At 41.2% G+C, this 15899-nt stretch overlaps 1 protein-coding gene across 3 annotated transcripts in view; it reads right to left on the bottom strand.

Moving 5' to 3' along the window:
• CFTR (CF transmembrane conductance regulator) overlaps positions 1-15899 on the bottom strand; it is a 221603-nt gene that overhangs the window by 6086 nt on the left and 199618 nt on the right. For all 3 annotated transcript variants that reach the window (XM_089327932.1, XM_051847972.3, NM_001082716.1), the window contains 1 exon segment: positions 8388-8477. In XM_089327932.1, coding sequence (XP_089184058.1) covers positions 8388-8477 — 90 coding nt within the window.

Genomic DNA, 15899 nt, shown 5'->3' with positions numbered 1-15899 from the left:
CTGCCCACTTTGTCATCTAGAAATCTCAAAAGATTAGTGTACACCTGTTGTCTTTACTGCCTCATACCACAGAACGTGTTTTCATCCTAAAACATCTATTTCTTCTTAGGAGAAGCCATTCACTCCACGGCCTTTTCTTCCTATTACCATGTAGCAGTTTTCTCCCTCCTCCTGTCCCTTGAATTTAGTTTCCGTCACCCCCAACTCTCCAAACTCTCCCTCAGAGAACTGTCATGTTCAGGGTATCAGTGACCAGCAATAAGTTAATGATTTTCAAATCTTTATCTCCAGCCCTGGATCTTTCCAGGTACTACTTAAATCCTTCTCCTCCTTGCTAACCCCATGATAGTGACCCTACTCTGAGCCATCATCATCTCTTAAGCAGCTCACTCGAAGCCCCAATGAGTTGAATCCTCCATTTGTGACACAAACACCTAGAGATCTGCCTGAAATGCTAGTCTAACCACATCGTTTCTCAGTTTTAAATTCTACAGTAGGGGCTGGTGTTCTGGTGCCAGCCATGGTTTAAGTCATTGTCTGTGACACTGGCACCCCGTGTGGGCACTGTTTGAGTCCCAGCTTCTCCACTTCTGATCCACCTCCCTGCTCATATGCCTGGGTGGGTGGGTGAGGGGGCAGCAGAGGATGGCCCAAGTCCTTGGGCCCCTGCACCCATGTGGAAGACCTGGGTGGAGTTCCAGGTCCCCGGCTTCAGCTTGGCCCAGCCTTGATCATTGCAGACATCTCTCATTTTCTGTCTCCCTCTCTCTCTGTAACTCTGCCTTTCAAGTAAATAAAATAAATCTTTTAAAAAATTTCTGTAGTGGTTCTCTTCTGGGTGTAATAAAATCTGAACTCTCTCAGAAGACATCTAAGGCATCCAGAATCCAGCCCCCTCCACTCGTATTCCCAGCACCAAATAGCCAGTAGTTCCCTGAGCACCTTGACACTCTCAGGTTTGTGCCTTCTGAATATCCCTGATCATCTCTTAGGGCATCCAGGCACCCAGTCATGGTAGTATTTGTGCAATTCCCTCTGTTAGACTGTGAGTTTCTTGATGGTAAGACGTGCTCCTCAGCTCTGTGTCCTTTGTGCCCATTCTGTCCACTTTGTCAGCCTCAGCACTCTTATTCATGCAGGACTCTACCAGTGTTAGGAAACTTCTAACTTTATGAGTTGATTTTTAGGGAAGACTTAACGAATCACAAGTCAAATGATATGTCTTAAATCACCCTCTATAATGGAGAGCTAAAACCAGGACTCACTCATCCACCCTTAAGTTTTAATTCATATTTCATTCAGTTATCATTCATTCAAATTCTGTTATATTTGGCCACTATTCATCTAGGAATTCATTATTCTTTAAATACATATATCAGTATAATCTTATTAGTACTATAATCACATTATTTTTCAATAGATAAAAATATAAAATTTAGTTCAGTTCTATCAAAACTAATAATTTTCATTCCTACCTATCATTAAAAATAAGTAGATTAAATAATCAAATCAAATGCAAAGCACTTTGGATCATAGGGATTTGCCAGCTTTATGCTGTTGAGTTAATAAATTGTATGTACTTCCCAAGCTGTTACTCTGAAAGGAGAAATTTTGCTTTGTGACACATAAAACTAAGCAATGTCTAGCAGTCTATAGAGGACTGGTCACTTTATACAGAATGTTGATTTTTGCTATTTCTGCACTCTGGAATGTTATGGAGTAAGAGTTTGCTCTTGTGACAGGGACACATGAAAAAAAATCCAAAAAGTGAACTGTGGTTTAACTGAATAGTCCATTAGTGGGCAGTTATAACAACAGATACTGCCAACTCCTTTTGAGATTCCTTTTGCCACTCTCCAGGTTTACCAGGGCACATTTTCAACTTCAAAGGGCACTCTTTCTGCTATTTAACTTGTTCTCTAAAACAACTTGCTTAACCATCAATAAAGATAGACAGTATTTATAAGCAATTTAAAAAAGCAAGCATTTACCAAATGGGCATTTATTCTAAAACAAATAGTCCTAGGATTTAGATCGTGGACAATGCTGCGACAGGTCACTGGGATAAGCCAGGCTGTAAGGCAGGGGTCAGGGGATTTCTTGGAGCCACGAAGTCCCCAACCAAGGTCCTCAGACCTCTCAAGGCTCAGTATACTCCCTGATAAAATAGGATGGTGGTAATACCTGCTCTGTGTCAATCTCAAGGCCATTTTATATTTTTAATATTTTTATGTGTATTTATAATTTGATAGTATGCAATGAAAGGACCCTTCATTCATTCACTTAGTCAGTGTTTGTTGAACACTGTCCATGTGTACCACACTACTCTAAGCACTGGAAATATGACAGTGAATGGGACATGACCTCTAACTTACAGGAACTTGCAATTCAGTGGGGGACATGGACAAGTTAGGAGGCAAATCTCCATCCAATATGAAGAAAGGCATAAAAGAGCTGAGGGTAAGAGATACAAGTCAGACACCAGGAGCCTCGGGCACATATATGAGAAGTGCTGGGTGAGAAGGACCTGAATGATGACTAGGACCTAGCATGAAGGGCTTAGAGTGGTTCCCAAGCACAGAGAACAGCATGTGGAAAAGCCTCCGGTGTCTTAGAGAAACCAAAGAAACAGTACAGCTGATCATAGGAAGTGGAAAGGTAGGTATATTAGTCAGCTTTCCATTACTACCACAAAACACCTGATATAGGCCTGTAATGAAGTAAAGAGGTTTATTTTGATTTAGAGTTCTGGAGGCTCAAGTTCAAGACTGGTTGGACATCTGGTGAGTCCAGAGGACAACAACAGCAGAGCATGTGCCGAAGAACCACAGGGTGAGCCAGGAAGCAGGCGCGGGAAATCTGGGCCCAACTGGGCTTTTATAATTATCCTTCTTGTGAGAACTACCTTCTGAGGGCACACCCTCAATGACCTAAGGGCCTGCCACTAGCCATATCCCGTAAACGTCACAGTGGATTGGATTAAGTGTCCACTTTCCAGTACCAATCACATGATTTGGTGGTTTAAACATCTTCATGAGTTCAGGAGCTAAGTCCCATTTAAACTATAACTTTTAGGGAGTGAGGTTAGAAAGGCAAACAAATACCAAATCATGATCTGTAAGTTACCTTAAACAGTGTGGGTTCTGTCCACCAGGAAGTAAAGAACCAAAGGAAGGGAAGAAGCAAGTGGTCAGATGCAGAGATTAGAAAGATCACCAGAAGTGCAAGGAGCAGTGCCAGCCAGGAGCCTACTCCAGGAATCCTCTCAAGAGTTAGCAGTGATGTCTGGTGGGGATGAAGGACAGGACTTGAAAGATACCCAGGGCCTAGTGGAGAAAGTTGGGGGTCAACTGTCCAGGTCTTGGCTTTGGGTAACTGGAGGGCACTGATACCATTTGCTGCAATGAGGAATACAGGAAACGTGTGTGGGTGGGACAGATAAGAATTTTATTGATGTAAGGAACTTTTCACCGGCTGAGACACTAGGTAGGCGCTCTGGGAATAGGCAGATTTGGGAAGTATCGACATAGACATCTTAAAGCCAAGACGAGACATATAATTTCCCATGAAGTTTAAGTAAAGTGAGACAAGAATCAGAATCTCATCAAACATTTAAAGGATGACCAGGCAATGACCAGGTGGAAACATGTGTATAATAACTTTTACTTCGTATTTATTATTTGTAAGGCATTGGGCTGGGTCCTCGTTACATAAATATTTGAAAAGTTACAATAAGCCTAATAATTTATTAGGCCACAATCCTAGGGGGTCAACGTTTTCACCCTGGGATTCAGTCTCTTTTGAGATTCTCTTTCCTCTATGCAGATGGTAAAATCAGTTTGGCACTGTTTCGGAAAGAAGTTGTTTGGGTCTGACTTGTGTTGGGAATGAGCAGATTTGACCATCTAAGTTCAAGGTCTCTGAAACTCTCTTTCCTTCCATCAGAGTTGCTTTCAGTTCCCTTAAGTTCCCCCATCATCACAATGAAGGTACAGACTTACAGCATAAAGGGAAGGGAGGAGGGAGCCGTGCTTTCAAGCCTTCAGGTTAGTAACCAGACACAATCTTCACGGTTCCACAAAATCTAGTCCAGAGCAGCAAGAAAAAAGGTTCCACACTGCAGTATGGGACCGAGTCCAAGCTAGAAATAAAGGTTTTCTTGCCTGACCCTCTCATCATGTATACCTTTTATTTCCATTTGGGAGAACGGGGAATTATGTAGGAGAAGCTACCAGGCTAGAATTAGCTGTCTGGCTGCCATTACTCAGTTCATTTCCTTTAGAGACACAGGCATGCAAAGGTCACAGGGAGATCTGGGTGAGATGACACACATCCCAGCTTGTTCCGGACAGTTCTGGTTTCTACCTTTTGATCCTTTCTGCCCAGTTGAGAGTTTGACACACCCCAAAATGTTCTTTTTGGATGAGTTATTCTATCAACCATATAGGACTAAAACCTAGCCCTTGTAACTTTTAAATCCAAATGCCTTTTCTGCTTCTCTAGGCTGTTGCATGTTTACTTGTGTGTTATTGGCAGATGCCCTCAATAAAAAGGTGTCATTATTCCTCAAAGCACATCACATTAAAGTTAGAACAGCCTAATTGTTATTTATATACATCAATTAATACAAAGGGGATCAGTAAAAGATAAACCTAAATATGAACTACTCAAATAAAACTAAACAGATTTGCATCATACTGGCATTTAAAATCATAACCACATGTTCTAAAATTTTAGATAATTTTTATGATCCTGCTTCCCTGTAAATTTTATTGTGACTTGGCAATACTTGCAAATTTTATAGTCTAATGTCTTTCTTCCCAAGTTTCTCTCCCATTACACTGTGTTCCTATAGTTCAGCCTCTGAAGTCACATCAAAGATATTAAAATGTGTCACTTGCAATTTGGTTAATGTTTTCTTTAAAATCCCCGTGTTTGTTGGGTAATAAGGAAACTTTGATAATGAAAACGGTTAAATCTAAGTGCATTTTATTAGGGGCATGTTAAGGTTGGGCACTCAACAGGTAAGTGTTTAACACTTAGAAACATTTCAAAGCTCCTGGCAAGATCCACTCTGAAGGGAGGTAGGAGTGGGAAGAACATTTGGGATAAACACAAACTAGGCCATAAGGACCAAAAGTGCAGGAAGCAGAAGAATAAAGTTGTTCTCTAAAAAGACCTTTGAGTTTCAACATTCTTAGTTCCTGTGATTCTATTCTGCCAACATCCAGATGTTAAACTTGCTAAAGTTTAACAAAATAGGACACCCTGTGTTCCCTTTCTCTTTAACGCAATGCCCATGTTTCAAAAAAAAATTTTATAGCAAGAGTATTCTGTTAACAAAAACAAGAATTTCATTCTAGCTGTCCCTTCACCCCTCATCCACAAGTTCTCTGCACAAAACCTCCACTTATAAGGAGTCCCCTACTGGCTAAATAGAGGATGCTATTTAGGAACTTTGAGTTTTGATCCATATATTTCCTACATGATACCTTAGTAACTTCAAGATGCTGTTTGCCTCCTCCAGAGCACGTGGCATTTTGCCCAGCAGCACTCACAGTCCCGTATCTCCAAGGCACATGGTGCCTGGTGGCTTTCAGAGAAGGCTTCAGACATTGAAGGCCTTCCAGGACGAGCACTATCCTTCTGTGCTAGACCTACGCCTTCCGGGGAAGTCAATCACGTGAGACCAAAATCTTCTCCTTGTGCCGGAAGAGTTTCAGAGCTCAGGAAAGGAGCAGATGTGAATGTGTGGAGAGATGACCCCTTATATCAGGTATTTCTGATAAGCCCAGTGCACTAAAGGTGTTCAGATCTCACCTAGATCATGTGTCACACAAATGTAAATTGGTTATGGGGAGAATGTCAAAGTAATGCCTTCTATGGGGTCTGCGATAGATTGAATGTTTATGTCTGCCACCAGATTCATATGTTCAAATCCTAACCTGGCCTTTGGGAAGTGACCAGAGTTAGTTCACCCTTTGGGCTATGTAAGAATACAGAGAAAATACATCCATCTGCGAGGCCTTCACCACATACCAAATCTGTTGGCAGCTTGATCTTGGGCTCTCCAGTCTCCAGAACAGTGAGAAATTTCTATGGCTTACACCCCTCTTAGCATATGGTATTTTGTTACAGCATCACAAAGAAGCTAAGATAAAAATTGGTACTGAGGGTAGAGTGTCACGATAACAAGATACCTAAAATGTTGGACGTGGTTTTGAAACTGGGTAATGCGTAGTAGAGGCTAGAATAATTTAGAGGTGAATGCTGTAAAAAGCATATGTCGCTGTGAATGAATGGACTCTGAGAGGTGATTCTGTTAAGGACTCAGAAGGAAAGGAGCACCATAGACAATGGGATGACCTTCTTAGAGAAAACCAAGTGTCTGTAAACAGAATGGTGGCAGAAACACGGACAGTGAAGGGTATTCTTATGAGTTCTCAAATGAAAATGTCATTGGGCAATGGAGGAAAGAGCACACTTGTTACAAATAGTAAAGAATTTGGCTGAACTCTGTTCATTTCCCAGTGTTTTACAGAAGGCATAACTTGCAAGCAATGAAACTGAATATTTGGCTGAGGAAGCATCTAAGCAAAATGTTGAAGGAGCACCCTGGTTCTTCTGGACTATTCACAGTGAAATGTGAGATAATAAATGACTTAAAGATAGAAGTGTTAGTAGAAAGAGAAGCAGAACTTGGAAAGTTCTCAGCCTATCCATATTGTTAAAAAATGAGAAATCCTGCTTAGGAGAGAACATGAAGGGTATGGCCAAATTTTCTAAGATGACTGTGGACCAGCCATTTCTACAGACTCTGAGAAGTAGTCATCAAGGCAATGAGGGGATTAGTTATCCATCTAAACAGAAACCAGCACCACTAGTCCACGGTATGGAAGAATGACCCTAAAGCCATTGCAAGGATCACTGGACTGTCTCTCCAATTATAGGCCCGGGGACAAAGTCCTACAAGACAGAAGGATCTCAAAGGAGGGGCCACAGCTTCCTTGCAGCACCTGCCATCACAGCCTCCGCTCCATGCTCCATCACCATGTCCCTCGGCCACACCCAGTATGGCTCCTGCAGACCCCAGTGTCATATGGGCTTCATGCAGCAAAGCTGTAGGAGCATGGCTGCCTCCACCTAGACTTTGAAGGGTGCCCCAGAGAGCTTCAGGGCCCCAGAAGAGAATCAATATAAGTCTAGGGCTACCTCAGGGAGCCTCCACTGTTATGCCCAGTGGAGCTGTTGGGGGAAAAGCCATACCTAAGATTTCAGACTAGTAGAACCACCAGCATGCAACTCTAGCCTGGAGGAGTCATGGTTGAAAGATTCAGGCACAGGTTCACGGCAGCGGTGAGCCACCCAAATCCATGAGGGCAGGACTCTGACCTAGCAGGTCTTAAAGGTGGGACTTCCTCCCCCCCTTCTTTTGGTCCCATCCAGTAGACCCAGAAGGCAAAGCACTGAACCTAAAATTATTGTTAAGCACTAAGGTTTTAGACTTGCTTTGGACCTGTCACTCCTTTCTTTCCCATTTCTTCCTTTTGGAAAGGGAAGGTTTATCTTATGCCTGATCCAATATTTCATCTTGGAAACATATAATATGTTTAATTTCAGAGATTTGCAAGTAGGAATTAATTTGACTAAGGGTGAATAATACTTTAAAGTCTCAGCCCATCTGATTTAGATATTTAAATGAGTCTTTGGACTTGAAGATTTTTAAGTTGATGCTGGAACGAGTTAAGACATTTTGGGCTGTTAGAATGGGATGATGTATTTCTCATATGAAAAAGACATGGAATTTGGGGGCAGAATGTTATGAGAACATAACATAATATTTGTGTTCCCCCAGTAATCTTATATGGAAATACTAACCCTCATGTGGTGGTAATAGATGGTGAGAACTTTGGAAAGTAATTAGATCATAAGGATGGAGCCCTCAAGAGTGGGATGAGCATTGTAGAAAGAGATGCCACAAAGCTCATTCATTCCTTGCACTGTCTGAAGACATAGCAAGAAGGCACCATCGATGAACCAGGAACGATATCTGCTGGCTTCATGATCTTGGGCTTCCCAGGCTCCAGGCTCTAAGCAATGATTTTTGTTGTTGAAAAGCCTCACAGTCTACACTGTTTTGTTATGCCAGCCCAACAGAGTAAAACAGAGGCTGCTAGGTGGAGCCTTGGCAGTGAGGAGAAGGGTAGGTTTAATTCAAAGTACTGGGTACTCCAGGTACACAAGTATTAGGTACTCCATTTAAAAAACTGTATGCCTATGCAAACACACACACACACACACACATATGCATGTGTAAAATTTCTCAACCATGACAACCACTCTTATATACGAGCTACTTCTAAAATCATCTAAGTTAGTATTCTTACCTCATCTGCAACTTTCCATATTTCTTGATCACTCCATTGTTCATAGGGATCCAAGTTTTTTCTAAATGTTCCAGAAAAGATAAATACTTTCTAGAGCAATAAAGAAAAAAAGAAAATATGAATATACTAAACATCTCTATTTTTCCTCATCTTATTGTGAAATAATTCATGTAGGAAAAAGATTTTTAAATAATTTAACAAATACTCATGCACTTACCATGCAGTTTCCTTAAATTTTACTATTTTGTCATGTTTCCTTTATATTATTTTCAAGAAACAAAAAAGCAGCATGTTAAGCTCCTGAAAACATTTTTCTAATCCCAGTGTCTTTAGAATAAAGAAATTCAGAAAAAGTTTGTTGTGGCAAGTTAATTTTTTTTATTTCTAGCAATGCTCCTTATTATAAGCAAATAGATATAAAATCTTAGAGAGTAACCTTCTGGGGCCAGCGCTGCGGTATAGCAGGTAAAGCCACTGCCTGCAGTGCTGGCATCCCATAAAAGCACTGGTTTGCCCCAGGTGCTCCACTTCCAATCCAGCTCTCTGTTATGGCCTGCGAAAGCAGTAGAAGATGGCCCAAGTTCTTGGGCCCCTGCACCTGTGTGGGAGACCCAGAAGAAGCTCCTGGCTCCTGGCTTCAGAACAGACCAGCTCTGGCCATTGCAGCCATTTGGGGAGTGAACCAGTGGATGGAAGACTAACATATTCTCTCTCATTCTCTCTCTCTCTCTCTCTCTCTCTCTCTCTCTCTCTCTCTCTCTTTCTGCCTCTGCCTCTCTCTAACTCTGCCTTTCAAATAAATAAATCTTAAAAAAAAAAAATGGGGCTGGCCCTGTGGCACACTAGATTAATCCTCCGCCTGCGGCACCACCATCCCATATGGGCACTGGGTTCTAGACCCAGTTGCTCCTCTTCCAGTCCAGCTCTCTGCTGTGGCCCGGGAAAGCAGTGGAGGGTAACCCAAGTGCTTGGGCCCCTGCACCTGCATGAGAGACCAGAAGCACCTGGCTCCTGGCTTCAGATAAGCATAGCTCCAGCTGTTGTAGCCATTTGGAGGGTGAACCATCAGAAGGAAGACTTTTCTCTCTGTCTCTCTCACTGTCTGTAACTCTACCTGTCAAATAAATAAATAAAAAATCTTTTAAAAAAAAGTGACCTTATGAGCTAAAATTAACTTGTCAGAACAAATTTATGAGTTGTTAATTAATTTTCTTTGTATTGATTTGACAAATCTAGCTTCCAGGGGATTTTAAAAATTTATTTACTCCTGTATTTGAGAGGCAGAAAGACAGAAAAAAGAGAACTCCCCAAATGCCTGTGACAGCTGGGGCTGGGCCAAGGCCAAAGCTGGGAGCAGGAAACTCAATCAGGATCTTTCACATAGGTGGCAAGAGTGCAGTCACTTCAGCCATCACGGCTGCCTCCCAGGGTCTGAGTTAGCAGGAACTTGTAGCCAGGAACCAGAGGTAGATACTGAAGCCAGGCACTCCATTTAACAAGCAGCTATCCTAACCTCTAAGCCAAGCACCAATCCCTCAAACGGATTTTGAAATTGCATCTTACAGATACCCACTCAAACACACATGTTGATCAAGGCACACTTCTACTTACACAACCAGATAGGTAGAGGAGAGGGCACTACTAAGAACTCAGTTTAAAAGAGGGAACCACATATCTGCTAACTTCAGGCACATTACAGAAGGGAGGCAGTTGAGAGTGATGTGAATGAGGTGACAAAATTACTATCTACTGCCCTGTAATGACCATTGCACAGTGTTTATCCTGGGACTTTCCACTTGCCACATCACTATCTACTTACATCTGCCTATATGGTTTTAAAAATGGTTTAGAAAATAAATTACTGGGGCCAACACTATGGCATAGTGGGTAAAGCCACAACCTGCAGCATAGGCATCCCACATGGGTGCTGGTTCCAGTCCTGGCTGCTCCACTTCTGACCAGCTCTCTACCATGGCCTGGGAAAGCAGTAGAAGATGGCCCAAGTCCTTGGGCCCCTGAACCTACGTGGGAGACCTGGAAGAAGCTCCTGGCTCCTGGCTTCAGACTGGCACAGCTCTGGCCATTGCAGCCATCTGGAGAGTGTAACAGCAGATGGAAGACCTCTCTCTCTCTTTCTCTCTCTCTCTCTAACTCTACCTTTCAAATAAATCTGTATAAAAAAAAAAGAAGTAGAGTTTTAAAAATAAATAAAGTAAATTCTGTCTCATTGGGAATCAATCTGTTGAAATCTTTACTTAGTATATACTAAGTTGATCTTCTGTATATAAAGATAATTAAAAATGAATCTTAATGAAGAATGGGATGGGAGAGGGAGTAGGAGATGGGATGGTTTGCGGGTGGGAGGGAGGTTATGGGGAGAAAAATTACTATAATCCAAAAGTTGTACTTCTGAAATTTATATTTATTAAGTAAAAGTTTTCTAAAAAAAGATCCAATAATAACAATATTTAGTTCCTTCCTTGTGCACATGGATGAACTGAAAGAACATTCTGATGTTAATATTTAGAATAAACAAAGGGGAGTAAAGAACATCATTGCACACCCTAGCTTGTACAGATTGCCTTAGATGGAGAGAGAATGCTCAGTGCCTATCTCATCTGTGAAGAACTACACACAGCAAGGTGGCCCCACCACATTACTGTGGCTGTGTGTCTAAGGTTGAAGGGGCGTGTCCTCACCAAGCCCAACAAGTTCAAGTGCAGAGGTCACATCAGAGAGCTCACCCTCACCCCAACCCCATGCCCCAGGAATAATTTATGGCTTAAAGAACAAAGTTGTTGCCAAATATCTCAGGAACCTCTAGAGAGGCAACCAGAAGCCTTTTACTGATATTTCTCAGGTTAGGAGATACCTGCATTGCTCTACAGAAGTGAATGTAACAATTACGTATATGACTCATAGGACCATGAGACATGATGGATATAGCTGTGCACCCTTCTCAAAGCTTCTAAGTAAATGAAAGGAATGTTCAAATAAGCTCAAAAGAGCAGGTCAAAGGGCATTACTCAGGAATTCTGACAAGCTAAAGAGAATTTTAAAAGAAGTGGCTCTGAGAACTTGAGTCTATTCATTATTTAAGCAATTAGGTTTATTTAGCACCTAAAAGTCAAAGGCTTGCCAATAGAAGTTTGCCACATAGTGTATGTATGTATGTGTATATGTGTGTGTGTGTGTGTATATATATATATATATATATATGCAGTGGTTCTTTATAGAATAAGTTTCCAGAATTTTTCAGAAGGACAGGAAACAGTTATGAGAGGATCAGAGCATGGGTCGCATGCTTCGGAAAGTGGTAACTACCTGGATGCCCTGCCTTAGGGTGGGCTTACCATGTGCCCTGTCTTGGGTAGGCTCAGAAAAGGTGTGACTGCCATACATCTGCATGTCACCCTAATGAGATCAATTATTCTACTGCACATGAAGAAATGCTGGTTTGGAAATAGCATAGATTTAAGCAGACATTAATCAAAGGAAGACATACAAATAGCCAACAGGTACCTGAGAAAATGCTCACCATCACTAATCATCAGGGAAATGCAAATCAAAACCACAATGAAAGATCACCTCAAAATGACAAAAGATAATATGTGCTGGCCAGGATGTGGAGAATGTAAATAAGTGAATCCTTTGTGAAAAAATTATATGCAGGTTCTCAAAAACCTAAAATCAGAACTATGATGTGATCCAACAATCCCACTCCACAGTATATATCCAAAGGAAAAGAAATCAGTATGTCAGAGACATCTGCACTCCATGTTTATTGCAGCATCATTCACAATGGCCAAGAAATAGAAAGTCCTGAGTGTTTATCCACTGATGAATGGACAAAGAAAACGTGGTAGTACACACATCAGAATACTAGTCATAAAAATGGAAGGTGGTAGGGATTTGGCTTAGTGGTGAAGCTGCTGGTTAAGATCCCACATCCCAAATCAGAGTTCCTGTGTTTGAGCCTTGGCTCTGCTCTTGGTTTCGGCTTCCTGCTACTGTGCACCCTGGGAGGCAGCACATGATGATCCAAGGAGTTTGATCCTTGCCAGCCCTGTGGGAAACCTGGGTTGAGTTCCTGGTTCTAGGATTCAACCAGGCCCAGCACTAGCCATTGAAGATATTTGGAAAGTAAACCAGCAGATGGGAGCACCCTGATTTTCTTTCTCCCTGTCTCTCTACCACTCAAATAATAAATAAGTAAATAAACAAATAGTTCACTTAAAAAGGATGAAATCTTAAGAGAATAAGCCACACACAGAAATACAAGTACTACATGATTTCATGCATATGTGGAGTGAAATAAAAAGTGACCTCAGGGAAATTAAAAATACAATGGTGGTGTAATAGTTACTAGAAGGTGAGGAGGGTAGGGGGAAGGAAGAAATGGGAAAAAATTGGCTGATGGGCACTAAATTATTTATGAGTAATAAATTCTGGGGTCGTATTCCACAGTAGGGTAACTATAGACAATGTTAACGTACTGTATATTCTTCTGCAAAATACTAGAAAACAGGATTTTGAGTGCTTTCACTACAAAGAAATAGTAAATGTTTGCAGATAGTTCTACTGACTGCAAATGGATATTACACAATGTATGCATGTATCACAATTTTACATACTTCCTAACAAATATGTATAATATTTATGAATCTGACAGATTTTTAAATGAAATAAACAGTGAAAAAAAAAAGTTCTAATGCTCCATTGCAAAGCAGGATAACAACAGATCACGATGGCAGCCTCCATCATCCAATGGGCTAATGCCTCCCTTCTTCTCAAATCTCCTCCATTTCTAGGCTTCCCCATCTCAGCACATAGCACCTTCAATTCCTGCATCCAGAAACTTGGACATCTTCTGTGACTTCCCATTCTCCCTGATCTTCCAACATGAAATTAATCTTCAGTCCTATGGATGGTTTTCCCAAAGTATATGTCAAATCTAATTATTTCTCTATGTTTACTGCTACCAAATAGTCAAAGCCACCAAAATCTCCCTTTGTACAACTACATGGTACAAATCACATAATTTTATTCACCTTTTAAAAAACCCTCCACTGCCCTGAGAGCAGAGTGTAATATCCTTAAGATGCCCCAGGACACCGTCCATGATTTAGCCCTTCCACTTCTTCTGGCTGCTTGGTGTGCTTCTCCACTCCCTCCCCGTCCTCACTGTAGCCAACCTGGCTTGCTCTCCCACCTGCAACTGCACACGGTTTGTTCTCCCTTCCTGGGAATCTCAACCCCTACACTCCTCCCATGGCCCACTACATCTTTCAGGTTGCAATCTATTATTTTCTTACTTTCCTGAATTTATTAAAGGAAAACTTTCAAATAATAATAATAATAATAAAAAAAAGAAATGTCACTTCCTCAAGGGTATCTTCCCTGACCCTCAAAGCCAAAAAAGAGGCCTCAGTCACATGGTCTCACACACCTATACTTTATTTTTCCACATTAGATTGAATAGTATCTATGCATCTATGAGCATTTTAATGTTCATTTCTCCTACGAGGCCATTACTTTGCTGCGTATCTTCCCTTTAGCACAAGACGTGTACATACTCATGCTCAATAAATGTTGCCTTATGAATGATGAGCTGATGCTAAGAAGTAAAAATAAAAAACATCAGAGTTCTCTCTTCTGGAAGAATAGCTATCATAACCTATTGAGGAATTTTTTGGCTTAGAAGGAAAATACATATACATTCATATACCCTTCATGTATAGTTCTATTGAAATGTGGTACAGGGGCTGGCGCAGCAGGTTAACGCCCTGGCCTGAAGCACCGGCATCCATATGGGTGCCAGTTCAAGTCCCAGCTGCTCCATTTCCAATTCAGCTCTCTGCTATGGCCTGGGGAAGCAGTAGAAGATGGCCCAGGTCCTTGGGCCCCTGCACCCCCATGAGAGATCTGGAGGAAGCTCCTGGCTCCTGGCTTCGGATCGGCACAACTCCAGCCATTATGGCCAATTGGGGAGTGAAACAGCGGGTGGAAGATCTCTCTCTCTCTCTCTTTCTGCCTCTCCTCTCTCTGTGTAACTGTTTCAAATAAATAAATAAATCTTTTAAAAAAATGTGGGACAAATGATTGGAAGTATCCCAATTTTAAAAAATAGTTATACTAACAAACCACTAAAACTTCAATCACTTCTTAAAATTGCTTATGAAATGGTCTCTCCTTTATTCATAATAGTGTAATAATTTGTATGATATTTACAAATTTACATTAGTATATTATATGCTAATCAATTTTATTTAAAATAGGATATATATATTCAAAAATACGAAGGAAGAAATCTGTTTGTTAATATTAGACATCCAAAAGTTTTAGGTGTAGTAAATTTTATACCACTCAAATTCTGTACTTTTTTTAAAGTTTATTCTGTAGCATAGGATAATAAAGTGAGTTCTCCTTTAATTTTAAATTAGAATTAACTGAGCAAACTGGTTAAGTTAGAGATCCATTTCATAAAATCAATCAGACATTCCATTCTCATATTATAAATAGAATCTGGTACTCTCTTGCTTCCAGGCGTGCTAGTTCATATCTTAAGTTCTGTTTTCAAACTGTTTGAACTTTCTACAAACTCATCCCTAAGCTGAAAGCTTTCTGGACGTCATCTAAGTCCTTTCCCCTGCAGTGCTCACGAAACAGCTGGGGCCCTAACTAGCTGCCTGGTGTGGCCAACACGGCACAGTCAGATCCACTGTGCAGCAAAAAATACACCCAAAACAACCCATCATAATGATTCTCCAATCTCTTCCATAATGATTCTTGCTTTAAAGAAACTGCTCACTAATAGAAAAGTTATAGTGTGGCAAATATTATTTGATATTTATTTAATCTCATGTATGGTATAAAGAGCAATTCTTGAGACCAAGAGACAACTGAAAAGAGCACACTGTTCACAATGTGACCAATCTCTTTCCCAGCACCAACTCCACAGCTCAGGGGAAAGAGCTGAGGCCGTGCACAGTTCTCAGCAGTACTCATGTGTCACTGCAAGCAGCAAAATGCTTAGCACTGAATGGCGAATTAAAAGCAAAAATGCAGTTTGCTTTCTGTGGCGACTGTAATGTAAATTAAATTAGAGGGATGGCTTTTTATCCTTAAGCACCTGGTGCTGGCATTTTTAGGGCTCAGCACTACATACACCATGTATAGCACTGGAATTGGCCCAAATGCTTAAAATTTTCACAGTGGTTTTGAATTTCCTCTTTGACAATGTCTGCAACATCTTATAAACTGAATCTGGGCACTAAAATTTATAAAATGTGAACAAATCCAGATTTTTTTTTTTTTGACAGGCAGAGTTAGACAGTGAGAGAGAGAGACAGAGAGAAAGATCTTCCTTCTGTTGGTTCACTCCCCAAATGGCCACTAAGGGCGGCACGCTGCGCCAATCTGAAGCCAGGAGCCAGGTGCTTCCTCCTGGTCTCCCATGCGGCTGCAGGGCCAAAGCACTTGAGCCATCCTCCACTGCATTCCTGGGACACA

The sequence above is a fragment of the Oryctolagus cuniculus genome, chromosome 3 (genome assembly GCF_051225735.1).
Source record: "Oryctolagus cuniculus isolate XC-2025 breed Fujian yellow rabbit chromosome 3, ASM5122573v1, whole genome shotgun sequence".
NCBI lineage: Eukaryota > Metazoa > Chordata > Mammalia > Lagomorpha > Leporidae > Oryctolagus > Oryctolagus cuniculus.
The sequence above is the reverse complement of the archived record's forward strand: the minus strand, read 5'-3'. Positions and strand labels throughout refer to the sequence as shown.